Genomic DNA, 20,199 nt, shown 5'->3' on the forward strand with positions numbered 1-20,199 from the left:
CAGTAACTAAGATTCTTAAACACCTCCAATATTTTTTGCACATTTTTGATACATTTCCAAAATTTCCTTCCTTATATTTATATTTATTTTTTTAATTCTCCTGTCAGTGAGACAGCTAATACAAACTACCGAACCATATAAAAAATCAATTAAAAAATATTTTTATTGCAGTGTGCTCCGGTTGGTTAATTAAAGAACCTAAAATAATGCAGCAACGCCTACAACTTTTAATGCTGGAAGAAAACTTTTTACTTTAACAAAAGGGATTGTGTCGGTAGCGAGAGTGGATATTTGCCAACTACCCTTGCACGGCATCCTGTCAGGAAAAAACGGAGCGACAACTTGTTCCGGGAAATTGACAAAAAAGCTGTGAGTCATCGAACGATATTGTGGTAGTTTTTTGAATTGGCAAGAAGAAATTTTCCAGTATATGATTGAGTGGAAGGCGTGTGGAAAATGAAATGAGAATATATTATGTGAAATTTATTACGAAGATACAGCATAGATTGTGTTATCTCACAGCTTAGATGACCTTCATATCAGTTAATCCAATAATCTCTGTACCTCCAGTATCTTTGCGTCGAACTTTTCGATAAAAAAATGAAACATTTATGTTTTTCATTATGTATCGTCTGATTTTATCAAGCCGAAATATTCGTAACAATAAACTATCTAGAATTAGCGGTGATGCGGGGCCCGACGAAAATTAAAACGTTTGAGAACCGCTGCTGTGTACATTACAACTATAGCAAAAATGTGTTAAAAATAAACACGGTAAATTGAGATTATAAACGTTAATAAAAACATGGAAATGGAAAAGTTCGTTGAGCTTTTTCAAGTTACAACAGAACAAAAACTCGAGCATCGAGATACGGATCTGTTTTATCTAGACTTCAGAGCACAGGAAGAGAAAGACATCTTTTCTAGTGGGTACTTTAACCGTTGGCAAAATATTACGCGACCAAGGAAGTGATGTAAAACGCCAATTAACAATGCCGGTGTTTGTAACTTTTCAAGAGCTGCTAATGTGCTCCAATCAATACCTTATCAATCAACTGTGCAAATAGTAGATCTTATCTTTTATTTAATAATTTCGCAAAATAATCGTTAAAAATGTTTGGCAAAAGTCAGACGAGTTGAAATTATGACCGAGATGTTTTTCCCTTTCAAACAAGACCAATGCGTCGAGCTCCAGCAAGGGGTCCACAAACCCCCATCCAAAAATTGCGACCCAATAAATCAAATGTCATTTTTTAAAGAAATGGGTTGTAGCTTATGCCCCGACTGGATATTTTTAAAACAAAGTCTCTAGCGCCATTTCATGACCTAAACGCAATTCAAATGGTGACTAGAACAGCAAGCGCATTCATCAAATTTATTTCTTCTCCACAGATTCTATTTTTTTATGGTGAATAAATTATGATCCTAGGAGTCTTAGATGCTGCAACCTGTGCATAAGCAATTCTGAACAAAATGCGTACCTATTTTTTTATAGACAGTCGCAAACAAAAATTATTCGACAAATTTATTCTTAGACCTTCGACCTAGAATTGTAGTTGGAACTGTCTTACAAATTTTCAAAAACTAATTTTGGATTCGTTGTTTACATACTGAAAATCCCAAGTACCAGATTTCTCAGACTTTTTGGTCAGTTTCTTTTGGACCCTTGTTACACCCTGCTAGAATCGTTATTTACGCACCAATTTGACTGAGAAAACAACCAAACTCATAGTCATTATACTTCAATGTCCAAGTTGTTGAATTAAAATTGTTAAGTATGCACTAATTTCTTCATTCTTTGATTAACACAGAAGAAATCCATTGATATTCCTTTGTTTACTCGTTAGAATGACTTGCTATCTTTAGTATACAGACGAAATGATCCAAATACCAGCATTCATTAAACAAACTTGCGATTTTGCAAGGGAAGCGATGCAGATTTCTTTAAGATAATCTAAGGAATGTTATCAGACATAATGATTAAGAATTTTTCATTCCACTGATAATGTTTATCCGGCACGAGACGAAGAAATATGTTTTTTCTTGAAACTGTTTCGCCTTACAACAAAATTTTCCCGATTTCACAAAGGACGGTAAAGGTTAAAAATGTTATAAGCTGGCTAACATTCTTCTTAATCATCGTGTGTGAAATCAGGCACAGAGTCGCAAACTAAGTTTTTAAATTTTATTATTAGATCTATTCATCAAGCATTACTTTTACAAAAATTGAATTTATATGAAGAGAACAATACTTTGCAAAAGAATGTTTTTTTTTACGATATTTCGCTTCAGTAGGGCAATTGTTCTCCTCGACGAGTTTTTCCAATTTTTGAATCTGTGCGTTATTTAAAAGAAACTGAAAAAAGTTGAAAAGTTCCTCAATTTGTTAGGAGGTTTATCTTTATTACTATATTAAATCACAGATTATATTACATTGTCGAAAACACAATAAAAAAACCTACTTATGGGTGTTGCCGCGTAACAACTGTAAGTGATGAGTAACGGGCAAATATAGACCATAGCAGCTATCAATTAGCGAAAACCCGGAGTCTCTAGGTGGCCCAGGGGCCGACATGGAACAGACAGACAATGGAAAATCGAGCACATAAACGCTACCTCAACTTCGTTGTTACGCTAAGTTGAATTTTAAAGTGCCAACTTGAAATTGAGCTAGAACCCCCATTTTTCCCGATTAAAATGTATTATTATGAATTAAAGACTAATTTGTACCCAAGTTAGATTTTCACGTTACACAATTTAAAAAAAAAATGGCGTATAAATTAAGGACTACCTAATTTGTACCTAAAGCTTAAAAATGAAACTGCTCTACTTTAGCGATCATTTTGGATCAAAGAAACACAACATTTGATTGGGGAAACTGTTAAATGCGTTGAGAGAGAAAAATAAAATTGACTTGAAAATCACCGTTTCCTTTGGGTTATTTATGTGCACTTTTTGAAAAAATTGATTTCGCACGCGCAGATCCAAGTTTCTTATTGATGAGCGAGTTTTTTTTCTGAAGTTTTAAGGGAAAGTACTTAGTGAAGAAATAAAATCCATAAAAATACATTGTTTATTTGTGACCCAATTCTCTCGAAATTTCAGTATAAATATAAAAGCAAATTGAAATCACGTGTCAAAGAGTAACTAATTTTTTCGGACAAACACTGTTAATGTGGAAATGCAGTTTTTGTAAATCGTTTACGATTACTTTTTTTTAACTTTTTTGGTTTTTATTTATTATGGCCCTGTGGTTCCGAAATATGACAATTTAGGTATATACTTTTTAGAAATTTTTCAAAAGAAAAAAATGGTTTTTTTCTGTCCGTCTGTTCCTCGGGTAGCTCGAGAACGAAAAGAAACAGCGAGGTCAATTTCTACGAGTTCAAGGATCAGTGCTATTGAATATGAGCCGGATTAAAAGTCCGATTTCCGAGTGCTACTGAAAATCAAATGCGATTCTTCGTATCTTGTTAGGGGAATTTTTTAAAAATAAGATACGAAGAATTATGTGATGGTTTTGTCCGTCTGTCTGTCCGTCGTTCCTCGTATAACGCGAGAACGAAAGCGATACCGATGTCAAACCTTCGCCAATCGATTTCTACAAGTTCAAGGATCGGTGCTATTGAATATGAGCCGGATTATGAATTAAGCGAATTTCGTGGTTACAAGATTGTTATAATTTCTTATAATCTGGAAACACATTTGGTTTGTGGGTATTCAATGCGTATTGCAAATAATCGATGGTGGATTCAAGAAAAAAACAAAATTCTGTTCAATTACATCCTTTAATTCGCTTAAATTTTATGGCACCGCGCCAGGGAAATCGTAAAAGTTTGAGCTACGCTCTCGGCCATTGTTTCCAATCGAAAATATTTAAATTCGTCTTTTGTTTTCACACAGAAGTTAGACACAAGTTAAGCACAAAGGAACGAAAATCTCTAGGAAATAAAATTCCTTGAAAATACACCTACGCTAAATGAGTAATCTACACCTTTGGAGATCTGCCAAAAGTGATTCTAGTTTTGTGTATTCCCTCCATATATTCCATCTTAAAAACGTACACTTTCTACTAGCCAATAATATTCTGTCTAATATTCACGCTTATCTTCCTATAGCCGAAGAGATTTCCCGGTTCGTTCATTTAGAGAAAACACATATGTTGGTAGTAAAATGTCCCCTGCTTTCCGAAAGACAGCTGCTTCTGGTACACGTGCTCTGCAGGAATTTGACATCGCCGTCCCCTTTAATAACAGCCATAATTTTAAACGTCGCAATTAACTTCTTGAAACGGCCGAAACCGCAACTTCCATTGATCCAGATTAAATGTAACTCCACCAGCGCGTATTTTTTTTCAATAAAAATGCTCAAACTGTATCGAAACGACTGCAGATGCCTGTACCTACATAATGACGCGATCGTAACTCATAAAAACAATATGCCCCATATGCTCCGTCTGTAATACTGAAGGAGTATAATCTGTGTCAAAAATGTTGGTGTTATTAATCACACATACAGGGCGTTTAAAAAACATTGCTTAGACTTCAGAAATGCAACTGTGATTCACTATCATTTTACTAGGACACCTAAAAATTTTAATTTAGCACCACAAACTCATTGTAAGTTTTAAGGGGGTAGCGAATTGACTCGCGAATTGATTAGCACAGAATCTCCCTAATTGTTTATAATTGGTCGTCATTTACAGCAATGATACTGCTTAGTTGGTACCTACATCAAATATTGATTATCTTTAAAAGGTACATAAACCACCCTCTAAAGGTGTATTAAAATCCTAACACGACAATCATCTACTGGGCGGAATGTAATTTGTTCATCATGTCCATCCTAGCCGCTATGACATTAAGTAATTTTTAATAAAATTCTACAATCGTCTGCTGTAGCGTTTGTAACTTTTATGGTACAACAATATTTTTGTCTCTTTTGAGTTATTAAGCGGCAAAGCAAAGTTTTCTAGGGAAGTTGATGGTGTCTGTCAGTCTGTATGTGAAGACGATAACTGACTTGGACCGATTCGGTTCAAATTTTGCATAGTTGTCCTGCGACATGTACTTAACTAGCCTATTAAAAATGGGTCACACCGCCCTGCCGCTTTTCTAGATTCCCTTTACACGCAATTATGTTTAATGGGAATATCGGCAATCCTTTAACTAATAAAAATGACACCATCAACAGGGTTTGATTTCATTAACAGGATACACAATTGGTCACTTCAATCCTCCTGATTTTAAAACTGTAATTTTTAAAAAAAAAGGGTGGTAATTTTTGTAGTGCATGACATATTTTTATTTCGTTCAATTATTGTGTTTAACTGATCTACCGGCTATTCCTAAATATGATCTAAATACGGAAAGAGATAATTCTTTGGCTTATTTTATGACTCAAAGTTCATATAAAGATAGGTCCGCAAACGCTTCGTTATCGATCTACAGGATGTTAAAATATTTCAAGATTATTTAAATTTCTTATTTATATCTCACGATATCTTCTGCAGTTTTTGAGATTGAAATATATTGAAAATATAAGTACATAAATATTTACATATGAGTGAATTACATCATGCAAACGCTTGTCTGCACCTTGAAATTAAGAAATTAAAGTTGCTGTGGTCTCCGTTATATTAACAAAACTTTAGAAAAAAAACAACAAAACTTTAAAGAAAAAAAGATATTTCACTCAAATTTGAAAAATTAGTTACGCTGAACGATTTACATCAATGGTAGTGAAAATCTACAGGATGTAATTTTTTAAGAGATCATGGTCCATTTTGAAAGTATAATTTTTAAAAGGCTTCAGTACGAATACCTTGTGGTTGCATAACGTATATCTATATATTGTAATGTGTACGGTAACGAAGCAATTGTGGATGTATGTTTATATGAACCTTTAGTCATAAAATAAGCCAAAGAATTTACTCCCTTCAGTATTTACATCATATTTAGGAACACCCTGCCTCAGCAAACGTTTAACTGCGAATAAAAATGGCGACCTTAAGTTGAATTCGCGTAGTTTAGAAGAAAATATATGCTAACGTGGCAATGTTGTATTGTAAGGGTCGTGTTTTGTGGTATCCCAAAGATTTATTTATTATTTATTATTATTCCTCTCTTGTTTTGGGCCCTCAATAGGTATGCGCCCAATTACAGAGTGACCCGCACAATGCTATTTAGAGGTGTCTCTGCAGAAGGTACCTAAAGATTTCTGTTTCGATACGAAATCACTTCAAAATCTTGGAAATTCCGAAATTGCGTAGCAATAATCCGAAGTCGCGTGGAATTCCTCAGATGAATGAAATTAATTATTGTGCGTGTGCAAGCTTGTCATCAAGGTTCCCCTCGCCACATACAATAAGCCAAAATTTAAAAAAGTTTGCTTTTCATCTACGTAATTTAAAACCAAGTAAAGTTTTGGAACGTAAATACAGAGTGTCCCGGATCGAGTGAGAACTTTCGCAGGGATTAGGTGAAATAGGCGCAGTTTTGCAGTTTGTGCGCTGATAAAATTCACTTTTGAGTTCGAATAGTAGGTACCTATGACTTGCGTTTTACCGAAATTATCCCACAGTTCTTCATTTCCAATGGCACTAATTTGAATTATTGTTGTCCTGCAACCCCTAACAATTTTTGAACGATTGGAATCTGTACGAAATATTTAGCATTGTTGTACCCCTTCACAAAATCAGTTGCCTTGTAATAATAATAATTATTTTTGGGAGTAGCTTAAATAGGCCATAACAACTACCAAAAAAAGCTCTTTTTTATTCGTCTATTTATTATTCTGTTAAATTCTTTTTAGGTAATGAAAGTATCTGCAAACTACTCTTAGTCTACACTCTTACAGTATAAAATCGGATCCATGGAAGGATGCGACACGCAACCCTTCCCTAGTTCTACGTAAAAGGTGGCCGGTACGAAAAATGCGGCCCATGGACGGCGGAAATTGCGAAAAATTTTGAAACGGGGAGGGGTTGCACCTTTATATGCACTTAAATGGTGGCTTGCAGAACCTGTAAACAAAATTCATCGACAGGACTCTCAATAGACAGATTCTTATGTAAAAGCGAGTGTTCTTAAAATTACTAGTAATTTATCAAACGGGAAGGATCTACTTTTATGTGCACTAAAAGGGAGGCAATAATAATCAACAAAAAAAAATTACAGCTCTCACAATAAGAGGTTTGTTATGTAAGAGTTTTCAGTCCAAAATTCTAATTATTAAAACGGAAAAAAACGATGCTTTTATGTGCATTTAAAGAATGGGTTGTCGACCCTGTAAACGAAACCGCATAAGAAAACAAAAATATTCGATTTATATTACAAAAAAGTGAGAGGGAAGGGTAATGTTTTACCCCAATGCAATACCTCCCTCACTAACGTGCGGAAATACAGCATTGATAATAAACGAATAGTTATATAAAAGTGAATTGTTGTAATTTTGTAATTTTTAAAAGGGCGAGAAGCTATACTTTCAGGTGCACAAACAAAATTAAACAAGCAAACCAATATAATTCAAGTACAAGACGAATTTAAAAAAATTGTAGTTCCTGAAACGCGGAGCAGCTAATACTTTTATGGGCACTTAAAGGATAGTACGTAAATCCTGCAAACAAAATTAAACAATGAAACTAAAATGCACGGGTGTCACAAAAATTACAGTCCCCGCAATAAACGGATTGTTATGTAAAAGTGAGTTTTCTTTAAAAAAAATTTAATTTCCGAAACAGGAAAGGACAATGCTTTATGTGCATCCCTGTAAACGAAATTAAACAAGGAAAGAAAAACGTTAGAAGAACTTTAGAAGTAGAAGTAGAACCCTGACAATGATCTAAAGGGTTATTTCCTGTAAGCAAAATCAAACGAGAAAACAAAAATATTCAATGTACTACAACAATTACGGCACTCAACAGTAGACGAATCCTTTACTGACCTTAGTAAACAATAACAAAATCAAAAGAATTTGGGAACAATAACAAATATTTCTACAATACTAGTTTTAAAGTAAAAATTTGGATAATAATCTGGTGTAAGCCTGATGTCATGTCGTCCAGATTTATTAAATTTCGTACGAGAACGGGTTAACATATAATCTACAAAAATTAAGCTGTTTTCCAGAAACCCTGGACAAATTCTTCATTGTTACCAAGTTGATAATAATACATAATCACGAATAACGAGATACAACGTTAACAAAGTAACTATAAACTGACATTTCCAGGAAATTAGGTGAACTTTGTATGGAAAATTTAGGGTTTCTCCTCCAAATATTTTTGTCGAAAAATTAAGGGTAGGTATCTTTTTTGCTAATTTTATTGTCTTAATTGCAGGGTATGATGAGAGGGGTGCGTACTACATTTTTGTAACCCAAAATTTCATTTTCATTCAAAATATGTAAAAACTCTAGCACCAAACCCAGTTCGTGTACTATTAAACGTTCCGTCTTTCGTTTAATGATTTTTGAAAGTCATATTTTTTGCACCCATACTTGTTTACGTAGTTGATTTCCCTATCATTCAAGGGTTTGCCCGATATATTATCATCAAAAGGGTTCTTTGGTGGACCCCGCGCACTTGCGGTGTTTTGCGTAATGATTTCAGAACCAACCCCACTGCATTTAATACGATCGTGTTCGGATCATTACCCTCCTTTATACATTTTTTTAATCGTACTTCTTTGCTCTTTTGGTAACGTGCATTTTTGCCTGTAACTTTTTAAAAGGGGGCTCTTTCTTTTGATTAACTGAAAACGACGTATTTTGATCTTTACGCATTTGGGATGTTCACAATCTTGACCCTTGACGTATTTCGTGTAACAGGTAATCTTATCTTGGCAAATAGATTTTACTTATTTACTATAAGAGAGATAATTAAAACAGAAGTTTAATGAGAGGAGGGAAATCGACGACTCGGTTCGTATAAATAGATTAAAAAGTTATTTCTGTTCAGTTAACTTTTTATTGATGTCTATTTGTAATACGAAAATAAAAACACTTACCCGCTCTAAAAGTAATTTCGTCCATTATCCAACGCGTTCAACCTGTAATGCAATAGATAAAATGAGTTATTTTTTTTCGAGGCGAAGCGTGCGTTTTATTAGTAAATAAACGTGCAAAAAGAAGTTGTTTAAATGCGAGCGGCCGCGTGGTAGTGATGAGGTCAACAATTATGTAATAACAAACGGTCTCTTTAGAAGGTGAAAGGTGAACGTGGGATCGTCAGGCGCCAAATACAAAATTGTTGATATATGCAACCCAATATACAACAGGATCTCGGTTACGAACCACAAATGGCACCATCTCGCGATCGTATTTTGATTCTCAACTCAAAGATGTCATAAGATAACACCATCTTCGTAATTGCGGGCATTATGGGCCGCTTTCCCATGTTTCGGTTATTTGTTTTTTTAGAAACTTGATGCCGGCGGGAACTCATACAACCAGTTCTGCTACTGTGTACAGGATAAGGCGCTACATTTTCACGACCGTTTTGCATAGATAATTATTCTGTAACGAGCAACTGGGTTTAATTAGCGAGTTCGTTTTTCTGCGTTGTATGCGTATAGGCGAGTCAAGGATAAATTTGAACTTAAAAGCAACATGCAGTTGTAACGGCTTTATTCATCTTTTAAACATAGAAAATTGGGAAGTGTAAACATTCCTGCTTTATTTACTGCGCACGATCCGTGGAAATTTAAGATGAGAATCGAGTATGTGTATGTATGGAAAGTTGAAAACAGATTAGCAAAAAAGTATAGAAAGAGAGAGAGATTAGAGAATAAGTAAGCGGTGGCGACATTCGCAGCAGCAACATTAGCGTAGTAGTGCGAGATTAATAAGCAAAATAAGGTTGACAATGCGTTAGCGAATGCAACATAAAGCTAGGAAACATTCTGACAACATTAAATATTTTATTAGTTGACCTCTACTGGCCTTTTGCAGTCTTTGCGTAGAGACCTTCAATGTCAACAATAATATGCCGGTGAAGGCCAATTGGCACGTTACTCAAAATCTTCCTAATGTTGCCAGGCCGTGTGGTTGTTCAATGCATTTTCAATTCTGGCACAATACAGGCTGTAGAATACGAAACTTACGTCGAATGTAACGCTGCACAGATCGGTTGATCACGAAACACCAACAGTTCGCAAACCTACTTGCGCGGATACATAACACTACTAGCCAAGTTACAAGTGCACGGCCCCCCTCCGCAGCGTTGATAGCGCCCTCGGCACCCACTTGACGTCAGCTTCTATTGATTTGAGGAGACCAACTTATGATCGGCACGGAGAAGCATTATGACGATGGCAATGGCGGTAGTTTGAATTAGCGACAGACAGGATGATACACTAGAAAAGTAGTTTTGAGCCGCTCGCAACGGGTCCGCGTCCGACTAGGGCCGCAACACTTCCCGATGATGTCATTATGACATCACACTAACTGGCCGCGGGCTCAGTCGAGACCTTGATCGTGGTCCAATCCATATCGTCATTATAAGCGCCACAAAATTGCAAAAAATGTCTCGTTTCGGCCACGAAAATTTCAAACTTAATGGGCCGTGACCTATTATCTTACACACCAAGGATAATATGGCGATCATTAATTTCGCCGCTATGTAAACCTCAATCACATTACAATATAACTATCCCCATAATTAGAATGCACCAAGGATGTTAATACAGGATAAGTAACAGGCTAGGCCTGAGGCCATGGACTTTGTACGCATTATTGTGTGTACCACCAAAAATGCGGTTACACATATGGGTTACACCTCCCTACAGTCAGGCAACCCACATTACATTCGCGAACCTTGCACAGTATTACTTAAAATTTCCCAAATTATCCTCGTACAGGGCAGGGGAATATTATTCGCAAGTGCCAAGGCACCGATCCACTTCAGCCACAGGTTTAGATATGTGGTGCAACCAGAACTGGATTTACCCCCTCCCAGAAACTGTGGCTGACGGTTTCAATGATTGACAGATAGATTCCTTCATTGACATTCCCATACTCTCGTTTTCTCCACATAGTCTGCATATCCTTTCTTCTTCTTTTCTCCTCGTTTCCGGATCTGAACCTTGCTATTAGTTTGATGTTTTTCCTTCTTATTAGATATTTCTGCACTCCGTTATTGGCTCCATGCACTTTCCGTTAACTCGTGAATTCTCGATTTTCTCTTTCTGTGGCTGCATTGGTATATGTATTGATCCCTTTTTATAAGCTCTTCTTCCATCCGTTCCACTATTACTCTCCTTTCAACATCTGTCCATCCGTATCCGTTTCTTTCATATTTTTCTTGTTCCCACCATTTTCCTTTTGTGTTCATGCTCGTTAGCAAACATTCTTTAACCAATTCTCTTTCTTTACTTTTCTCGAATCTTTTACTATCTGCATACGATCTGACTATTCCCCACATCTTATCGCTACTTCTCCATTTTTTCTTAATTCCCCTATTTGTGATTTGGCCCCATTATTTCGTTGCATCTGGTATCCTTTAAATTCTCTTACTTCCTCTACTCTGTCCTCCCTCCACTTCCATTGAACCTTCTTTATTCTTCGTCCCCCTTATCATCGATTTTTCAACATTTAATTACATTAGTTTTCTTTCCAGCCTTCCCATCTTTTCTTTTATCTGTTTTTCCTCCGCCAGGGAACATGCTCTGGGCGCCAAAGACGCGGGGGCCTCGGTTGGCACTCTTCGTATTCCGTGATTACCACCCCGCTGCATAATGTATCCAAATTTCATTCATTTATTTTAAACGATAAAAGCAAGTTTAAAACGTGGTTACTCGCGACCGACGAAAACGAATTTTCCCCGCAAAGAATTAGTAATAATATTCGGGAAGGAAGTGACTAATCAAAAAAATCTTTTACTGTTCTGGCCTGGGAGCTGTGCTACACCGTATAAGAAAGAAACCACAACGAAAAAGCTTAATCTGGAGGACTAGTAGTGGTAGAGACGGACAAAGTGCGGACAATAGCGTTCATTTTCCTTTTATGGGAGCAATTACAGTACTTGCGCCATTTCACTTCGCTGTGCCGTCAGCGTCTGCCACAGACCATTTATCTTCCTTATTCCCAGTACGATTCCTCCACGTACCTGTCTTAATGTTTTCTCCATATCTCTTATGTAAAATGTTAAATGAGGTTGGGCTGTGGACATCTTCCCTAGCTGTCTCAGTCCTTTTATTGTCCACAACTCCTTTCCTCCTATCCTTACCCTACTCCTTATCTCTCCATATATAGCCCCTTGATTCAGTCCTTTATATGATTACCTATTGGTAATCCTTTTTCCCTTTTTACTCATTTAGACGCTGCCTTTAAATCGATGAAAAACGCCTTTTTTCAAAGAGTCTGTGTAGTACCTATAATAGTACTTACATATTTTATTTTTGAGTGGGTGGGTCGTCATTATCGTGATTCCCCTATAATTTCCCAGACGTTATTTGTGAACCTCTTTTTTTGAAATTTGAATTGAAGGTGCGTCTTATAAAATCCAAATTTTAACAGAAGGAGCCTTATTGACACTAGTAAATTGAACTCACATATCCAAACATTATTCTGCGTGCACAAAATCAATTGTTTTCTTGTGAGCTGATTTGTGTTTCTTTATAAAAATAAACTGAAAGCCCATAATTGTTTATGTGGATTTTGTAAATCGTTTACGATTACTTTTTTAATTTATTTTCTATTGTACTTTTTTCTGCCTTCTCAACCCCTTCTCCTCTATATCTCTCTCTCTCTCTCTTTCCTTTTTTCATCTTTGTTCTGTATTTGCTTCTCTCTTTGTATAATTTTGTTCAAGACTGAAGTCATGACTTCACTGCCATTTTTTTTAATTATTGAGAAAAAGATTAAATTGTTACATTGTTTGTAAGTGTGAGCCCAATAAATTAATTTTTAGAAATATTCATCTCTTTATCAACGTATTACTATCGATACGTAGTAGCAAAGAGATATACTCTTTGGTAGTAGTGAGCGGCTTTCTCACCTGCGAGTAACCAGTTTCAAATATAAGGCGCGAGTAAGAATATAGCCGTCCAAAATCACAAACGTATATGTAGTCCTAAGTTATGTGTCACATATGTTTCCTTTGCTATGTAACATCTTAATCTCTCTGTTACATATCATAGTTGTAACATTGTAACATAACAGTGTTACCTATAAGAGCTCTCTCAGATAAATAACTGAGCAGTGAGTTCAGTATCTATTTTTATTTTCAGTAAAGACTCGATAAAGTGTCGCTAATTAATTGTTACGTACGCCAGTGGCATTTTTATTGATTTCTACTATAAGCAATCTTATCATCGGGATTTTTGCGGTTTCCTGATAACAGAAACTGAAAATAAGAATCACAGACTTTTGCATGATATTATGCAAGGAATTACCAAATATTTGCTTTTTTATTGCCGTTAAGATAACTACAAAAATTATTGTTTAAATGTTTTGTTACCGCCATAAGATACGCATGGCCATGACGCATGTGAAATAGTGGGAAAAACCTGATCGACACCACTGCTTGCGGCTCTTTACATTTTGTAGTAGCGCGATCGCGCCTCTGCTATGTGCTTTTGAATGCCCACTGGAAGACTGGAACGAAAATCGATTGTTTTCAAAAAATGGATACTGTCCATATGCGGCGAATAATAATAATTGCTGTGATTTTTGTTCCGATAATAATATGCGTACAAGTGAAAAAGTATCCTCTTCTTATGCCTAATGTTCATCCCAATCATGTAAGGTTAAGCTTTTATTTACCTTTTCCCCACTTTATTTGTTTATGTTTTTTATGTAATATTGTTTGAATTTAATAAACAAATTCCTTTAGGATGAATTGTACCTTTGCACCCCGATAAAAGTGGTTCCTAAGAAAAGTTTTTATATCGGTGAGTATAGCAATGTATTGTGTTGCTTCTGCTGTAATTCGCACACTAAAGATTGCTTTAAATATTAAATTTCCGCTCACTTCGATTAGCTCATTACAATAATTGGTGTCATTGAAACGAAGCTTCTAAATCGTAGACTGCATCGCTTTATTATTGGGGTTGTTTTGCAAATGTAGGGGTTTCCATATGCTGAGTCTTGTAAGATTAAAATCTGTCGCAATGCATTGTCATAAATCAAGCACGTTTACGCTGCCACATATTTTGTTGCCAGGTTTCACTTAGGACTAGTGGTCGTTACTATAATTGTAAAATTGTTGCAGTGGGTTTTGAGCCAAATGCAACTATGGAAACGGCACATCATATTTTACTTTACGGATGCACAACGCCTGGAAGTAATCAGCCGTATTGGTATGTAGTTGTACTTCTGTAAAATTTGGTACAGTGTAGTTCTGCTTAGGAACTGCGGAGAAATGGCAGATTCTCAAGTTGATAAAGACATACCTAAGGCAAGCCCTTGTGCATCTGGTTCTCATGTAAGTAAAGCTTAATGCATTTTGTGTAATGTCAACGGTCAGCAGTCTCTGCACATTCAAGTATGTGAAAATCATCTTCCATATGTGCACAAAATCAATTTTAGTTACATGCCCAAATCTGCTATATTGACTTTTATGGAGCTGTAGTGACAATTTCTCGAGTATCTTTAGGAAAATTGTGACAAGAATTGGGAAAATAAAACATTTTGATGGATTGCGGATAATTTCAATAGATTTTCCAATGATTACAGTGGATTTCTAAGGACTGAGGGATTTCCAGCTATTTTTTTAGTTCCATTCAAAGGCCATACATTATCTAAAGCTAATCTCTCTTGTTTGTGCAATTCTTTGTATATTTTTATTTTCTGATATCTTTCGTAAATGGAAAGGTTCATTACTCAACAAGTAGGACCTTAAAAAAGAAATTTATTTGCCACAATTTGCATGTCTTCGGCCGTAACGTTAGAATCTACACACACTAAATATGATGTAAATACGAAACGGGCTCATTTTATGACAAAGTTGCTATAAATATAAGTCAAACGCTTCGTTATCGATCTACAGGGTGTTAAAATTTCAACATTTTTGAAGATTTGTAATATAAGTTACACTGAATGCACTTAATGTATTTTTTGTATCTTTGTATTCACTATAGCAATTAAACAATTAAAAATGAAAAAAGGTTTTAGCGCTCAAGATGCGAGACGTGATGTTTAAAATATGCGATATGCTTGTCTTTACTACTAGAAGTATCTGTGATTAAAATTTCAAAAAAATATCTATAAACAAAAAAGCAGTTTGTGTATGTGCAAATTATTCTTTAAGATTTTTCTTGGTTGAGGTGCCAAATCTATAAGCTACCGAATGCAAAAAGAACAAACTAAATAGGAGTAGTGAAGGCCTCGGACGGACGGACGGAGAAAGTGGCCATAATAGCGCCTTCCAACATGACTTGGAAATTGCGCTAATAAATGTCAAATGTGGCATACACTCAAGTAGATCTACAATTCCCAATGGCTGAACTATGTTCGATGGGGGTTTTTTATTTGGAAAAGTTTGACACATAAACCAAATGCAATGAAATGGATGCTTGATGGTACCAGAATTGACATATTCGAGTAGTTCAGTTTTTGTAGGACAAATTTCCTATGAGGGAAAATGAGTTTTTGGGCGTTATAGTTAGCCTATGCAAACATTTGATTATTTCGTGATTTTGAAAATATTTCGAGCGCCTCACGAAGTTTACATTTTAGGTATTGTACGCTTGGGCTAGAGATGCCAAAAAATTTGAAGTGCCAGAAGGTGTAGGATTTCAAATTGGTGAAGGCACGCCTATTCAGTACCTGGTATTGCAAGTGCATTACGCACATACGGGAAAGTTTAAAGGTATGCGATATCGTTAAAAGACACTTTATCATCACATTGTTCATAGATGGCAGCACGGACAATTCGGGAATATTTTTGATATATACGGAGGAACCGTAAGTCGATTTAAATTACACACAACTAAATTATTGGGCTCACTTCTAGGAGGAAGAAATTAGCAGGTGTTTTACTATTGGGTACCGGTGGAGCGATTCCCCCTAACTCGGTCACACATATGGAAACAGACTGTCGCCTATTTGAAAATAAGACGATATATCCTTTTGCCTACAGAACTCACACGCACGGCTTAGGTAATTTGTATTCATATAAATGTCAAGAATTGTTGCACATTCTGTTGCATTCTAGGGAAGGTGGTTGCTGGATATGCTATTCACGAGGGTGATGATAAAAAAGACCATTGGACCTTACTCGGAAAACGAAATCCACTGACACCACAAATGTTCTACCCAGTGTTTAATACGGACCCCATACATCCTGGAGATATACTAGTAAGTTGGAGTCTTAGTATCATTTTGTTTTTTAATTTATTGTATATATTTAGGCCGCCAGATGTACAATGAAGAGCAATCGTAATACCTATACACACGTGGGGTGAGTTAAAACATGGGCATTTGCTTTTGCGTGAATAATTTTGTTATGGGTAGGTCACAGAGCTATTTACAATTATCATGATTTTAGTGCCACGAATTTGGACGAAATGTGCAATTTTTATCTAATGTACTACGTTAAAGAGGGAACACCATTAGACATGAAGTACTGCTTTACACAAGGACCACCATATTTCTACTGGGATACAGATAATCATCTCAATAATATTCCAGATCAGCAAGCATCAACTCTATAAAAGACCAAACTATGTATGTCATTAGTCAACGTAAAATATACATTCCATCTAATAGACTTAAAAACAAATAGAAAAAGATTTATTTTTGTGGTACTATTTACTTAAATTTCTAGTCTTATTTGAATCTGAAATGGTAGCATATTGAATGTGCAAATTTATAAATATGGTTGTGATTGGGCGCAATACTGCAATTTTATGTGGTTATTCTTTAGGATACTTATGTGGCTGAAAGTAGCATTTAGGTTACTTAATCTGTTTTGTAAACACGACCAACCAAAGAGTTCCCGTACTTGGTTCAGCAGGTTGGTATAATATGTGGTTTCCCACATCTACAGTCATTGAATGCAGATGAGCTTTGGAGCAAAACAAAATGTGGCATTGCAGACTTGAAAAAATGAAATGAAATGCAAGCGTGGCATTGTTAAATGTTTATGTCAATTAATGTTACATAAAAAGACATATCTATAATACATAAATTCATTTCTTTGTCCCTTGTCTAGGACTCTGCGTTGAATTTACATAAGCCAGTTAACTACACAAATATCCCTGTACTAGGAAGACTTTAAATGATCTCTAATTTCTACACAACTCGAAAATTAAAATTAATTTGCAGGGATTTCAGACTCCTTTCTCTTTGTGATGAATTTCAATCAATAGATTTGTAAAATCAAAATGTAGATATTGGAAATAACCTCATAAAATTATCGTGGTTCATTTCGAATATTTGCCTTGATATGCTACCAAGTTACTTTATTATGCATTTATAATGTAACTATCGCATATTGTACCTAAGGAACACCATATCAATTACGATGTTTAGTAGGCGTAAAAGTGATCTTATGCAAAAGTGGCTCCTTTCAAATACAAAATTAGTTACTTTGACTGGAAGCTAACAGTAAATGTGATTTATTCTGTACATTTAGCATTTTTTTTACATGTGCTGAAAATGTTGACAATCGAAAAGACTCCATACGAATGTAATTGTGATCTGACTACTGAGTTATAAATGTTTAAGTATCTTATGTCTTCCTTTGTGTGTGATTAAGCAAACTAGTTATGAATGTATCCACTACAACATCTTTGAGTAGCGTAATAAATATTTGGAGTGTGGCTCTAGTTTGTGTGCTTCACACACTACGTCTTTTGCATTGTCGGCAGTAGGGTCATTGGCAAGTGTACTCCATACAACCATATATAGGCATATCAATCTGACAGAAAATTGTTGTTTAGATCTGTTGTGACACCAGTATTAGAAAGTCTAATTGTACGTTATTGTTATACATGCATATAGTTTAATAGTATGATGTTAGAATGAAGATATTTAGTACTGTTAATTAAATGTACGACATGGTAAAATGATATAAACCGAACCTCCCAATTGTGATGTTTTTACGACTGTACATAAGACTATCATGTGAGCGAATTTAGCATAAGATCACTTTTATTATAAAATTGGATATTTTAAAACTAACTCTTAAAGAAGAATCCATATATTTTATCTACAAATTATTGAAATCGGTATGTAATTCCAAAATGTCAAATTAGCATACATAGACTGTTATAATTTCAGTTCTGCATCACAATTATCAAATGCTATTTGTTCGTTAATTACTATTGTTGTGCTCTTGATGCAGATCGTTCGTAGTATTATTTTGATTGTCGTGTCAATTACTAGACAGCCATATATCTATCTGTGCTATTTATTTATTTTATACTTTGTTGTAACTACTTATTTATTCTTGTTTAATTTTTACAAATTAATTATCTTTCCACTTTAAAGTTAAATTGTAGAGTAATTTCTGTAAATTTGTACAGGATATTAAAGACATGCAAAATGTAGACTCCTTTTTATTTATATTTGTGTCGGAAAGCAGAAAGCTGGCAGATGATTAATACATTTCCTATATATGAAAATACAAGTCAACCACTTACCTAAAATTGAATCATAAAGCAATGAGGCATGAACTCGTTACTATTAGTTGATCTAATGGTATAAGCCAGCAAACGAAACAAACTTTGCCTTAAAACCTTAAAAAAATCGTTCTCTACAAGAATTCAGGTAAAATTCAGTAGAAATTGAAAATGACAAAACTCCGGCGGAAGGAGTAGAAAAAAAACAATTGTTTGAGACTCCGAAAATTGATGGTATAGGAAATCAATCGAGGCCAATGTGCAGAGAATGTTTATGTGATCATCTGCAGAAAGCAAAGTTCAGTTAATCGAAGAATATTGAGAAGGTACGCGTAAGAAGTAGAGTGGTCCGAAGAGACCAATACAAACGAAGAACCTGAAGAATGAGTTGAGGAAAGCTACTGTATTAGGTGAATTGGAGGTTTTGATTCAATGTTTTATCATAAAGTAGGCAGACCAAAGGCCTAGTGATAATGACAAGCGATCAATACCTTTAATCAATTGTTGAGAAGGTATGGCAGTAGCGAGTAACCCCATAAATAAATAGCATACATTTTGAATCTTGTAAGCGAGCTATACAAAGACTGTATACTGACGCGCACGCGCAGTAAGAAAAAGCCGATAGTATCAGTAAGTCACATACCATTGGACTTTGTTTTAATAGACAGATAATGTCTATTTGGGTAAAGCACTTGTAACCCCATATATTCAGATTTAGGTGCTTTTGGAATCAAGTTATATTATACCCGCACCGTTTACTACGCTGACAATAACAATTAACAATCTCCTTTCCATTTATTGCAAATTTGGCAATTTCTGTAAGCTTTCCTCTGTTTCATTTTATTAGCATTTTGTGATTCATTGGATCACAGTGGTAGCAGATTTAATTTTATACTAATGAATAAAATAAATAAATCCATTTGTTTTTACAGTAAACCATAATTATCTATATAGTAGGCGCGCTCGGTAACCCGGCACTCAAATATTTTCGTCTATGCCGGATTAGTGGATTTGTATGGAATATGAAGCATTTTTATATCCTACATGTACCAGGAAGTAAATTCCATCATAAATTCCTACAAAGGGTACTAAATGAGGTACAAAAAGTCTACATTAAGCACTCTCCGTAGACGGTCGTCAACGAAAGCAAAAAGACGCGTGGTTTCGCAGTCAAGGTCACGGCAAGACCGAACACGAAAGCAAATTTTGCAAATAATCTCAACCACACTATAAATCCGGGCCAAGAGCTGTATATGGAGACTAACCTTCTCACCTCGTATAATTTATTGTACCCGACAACATTCCAAATTAATGTTACTGACAAAATGCAGCAAAATTTGATGGAAATTAAAGTTTTAGGTGAACTTCATTTCACAAATACGTAGCTGTGTAGTTATAAATCATCGTATCTCAATACACACTGTTGTTTACTTTCTTTAGAAAACAAGGTCGATTTTGTCAAAAAACCCATAGACATACAAGTAGGTATGTATGGTTTAGCAACAAAATTTCAAACGTCCATATCTCCAGTATAAATGGCCCGGATCAGTTGGAAGTATGATTGGATTATCCGGTTTTCACTGAAAACTACTGGTAAAAAGGGAAATTTCTGGAATAGATGATAAGATTATTT

The 20,199-nt window shown here is 35.3% G+C and overlaps 2 protein-coding genes across 7 annotated transcripts in view; one reads left to right on the plus strand and one right to left on the minus strand.

Moving 5' to 3' along the window:
• The window catches only part of LOC116165947 (myocyte-specific enhancer factor 2), a 58,099-nt gene extending 47,512 nt beyond the window's left edge, over nucleotides 1-10,587 (minus strand). The window contains exons 1-2 of one of the 6 annotated variants that reach the window (XM_031480725.1): nucleotides 10,104-10,587; nucleotides 9,009-9,050 (exon numbers count right to left, since the gene is read on the minus strand). The gene's annotated coding sequence lies outside the window, so the exon portion shown is untranslated. The remainder of the gene's footprint in view (nucleotides 1-9,008; nucleotides 9,051-10,103) is intronic. The other 5 variants (XM_031480719.1, XM_031480727.1, XM_031480726.1 and 2 more) reach the window with 5 other exon arrangements.
• Nucleotides 10,588-13,530: 2,943 nt separating this feature from the next.
• LOC116165581 (peptidylglycine alpha-hydroxylating monooxygenase) lies at nucleotides 13,531-17,677 on the plus strand. Its single transcript, XM_031480142.1, has 10 exons — nucleotides 13,531-13,742; nucleotides 13,835-13,892; nucleotides 14,213-14,300; nucleotides 14,350-14,425; nucleotides 15,679-15,811; nucleotides 15,858-15,906; nucleotides 15,956-16,101; nucleotides 16,157-16,299; nucleotides 16,353-16,402; nucleotides 16,490-17,677. Exons 1-10 carry the CDS (start codon nucleotides 13,626-13,628, stop codon nucleotides 16,653-16,655), a joined length of 1,026 nt encoding a protein of 341 aa, XP_031336002.1. The 5' UTR covers nucleotides 13,531-13,625; the 3' UTR covers nucleotides 16,656-17,677.
• Nucleotides 17,678-20,199: the final 2,522 nt, after the last annotated feature.

The sequence above is a fragment of the Photinus pyralis genome, unplaced genomic scaffold (assembly GCF_008802855.1).
Source record: "Photinus pyralis isolate 1611_PpyrPB1 unplaced genomic scaffold, Ppyr1.3 Ppyr1.4_LG3a, whole genome shotgun sequence".
In the NCBI taxonomy this organism is placed as follows: Eukaryota; Metazoa; Arthropoda; class Insecta; order Coleoptera; family Lampyridae; genus Photinus; species Photinus pyralis.

Excerpts from the sequence above, each read along its gene's own strand:
- LOC116165581 (XM_031480142.1), top strand. The coding sequence starts at position 13,626 with ATGGATACTGTCCATATGCGGCGAATAATAATAATTGCTGTGATTTTT. Across the intron at positions 14,426-15,678 it reads CTTGTGCATCTGGTTCTCAT|GTATTGTACGCTTGGGCTAG; the intron begins GTAAGTAAAGCT and ends TTTACATTTTAG. Across the intron at positions 15,812-15,857 it reads ACATACGGGAAAGTTTAAAG|ATGGCAGCACGGACAATTCG; the intron begins GTATGCGATATC and ends CATTGTTCATAG.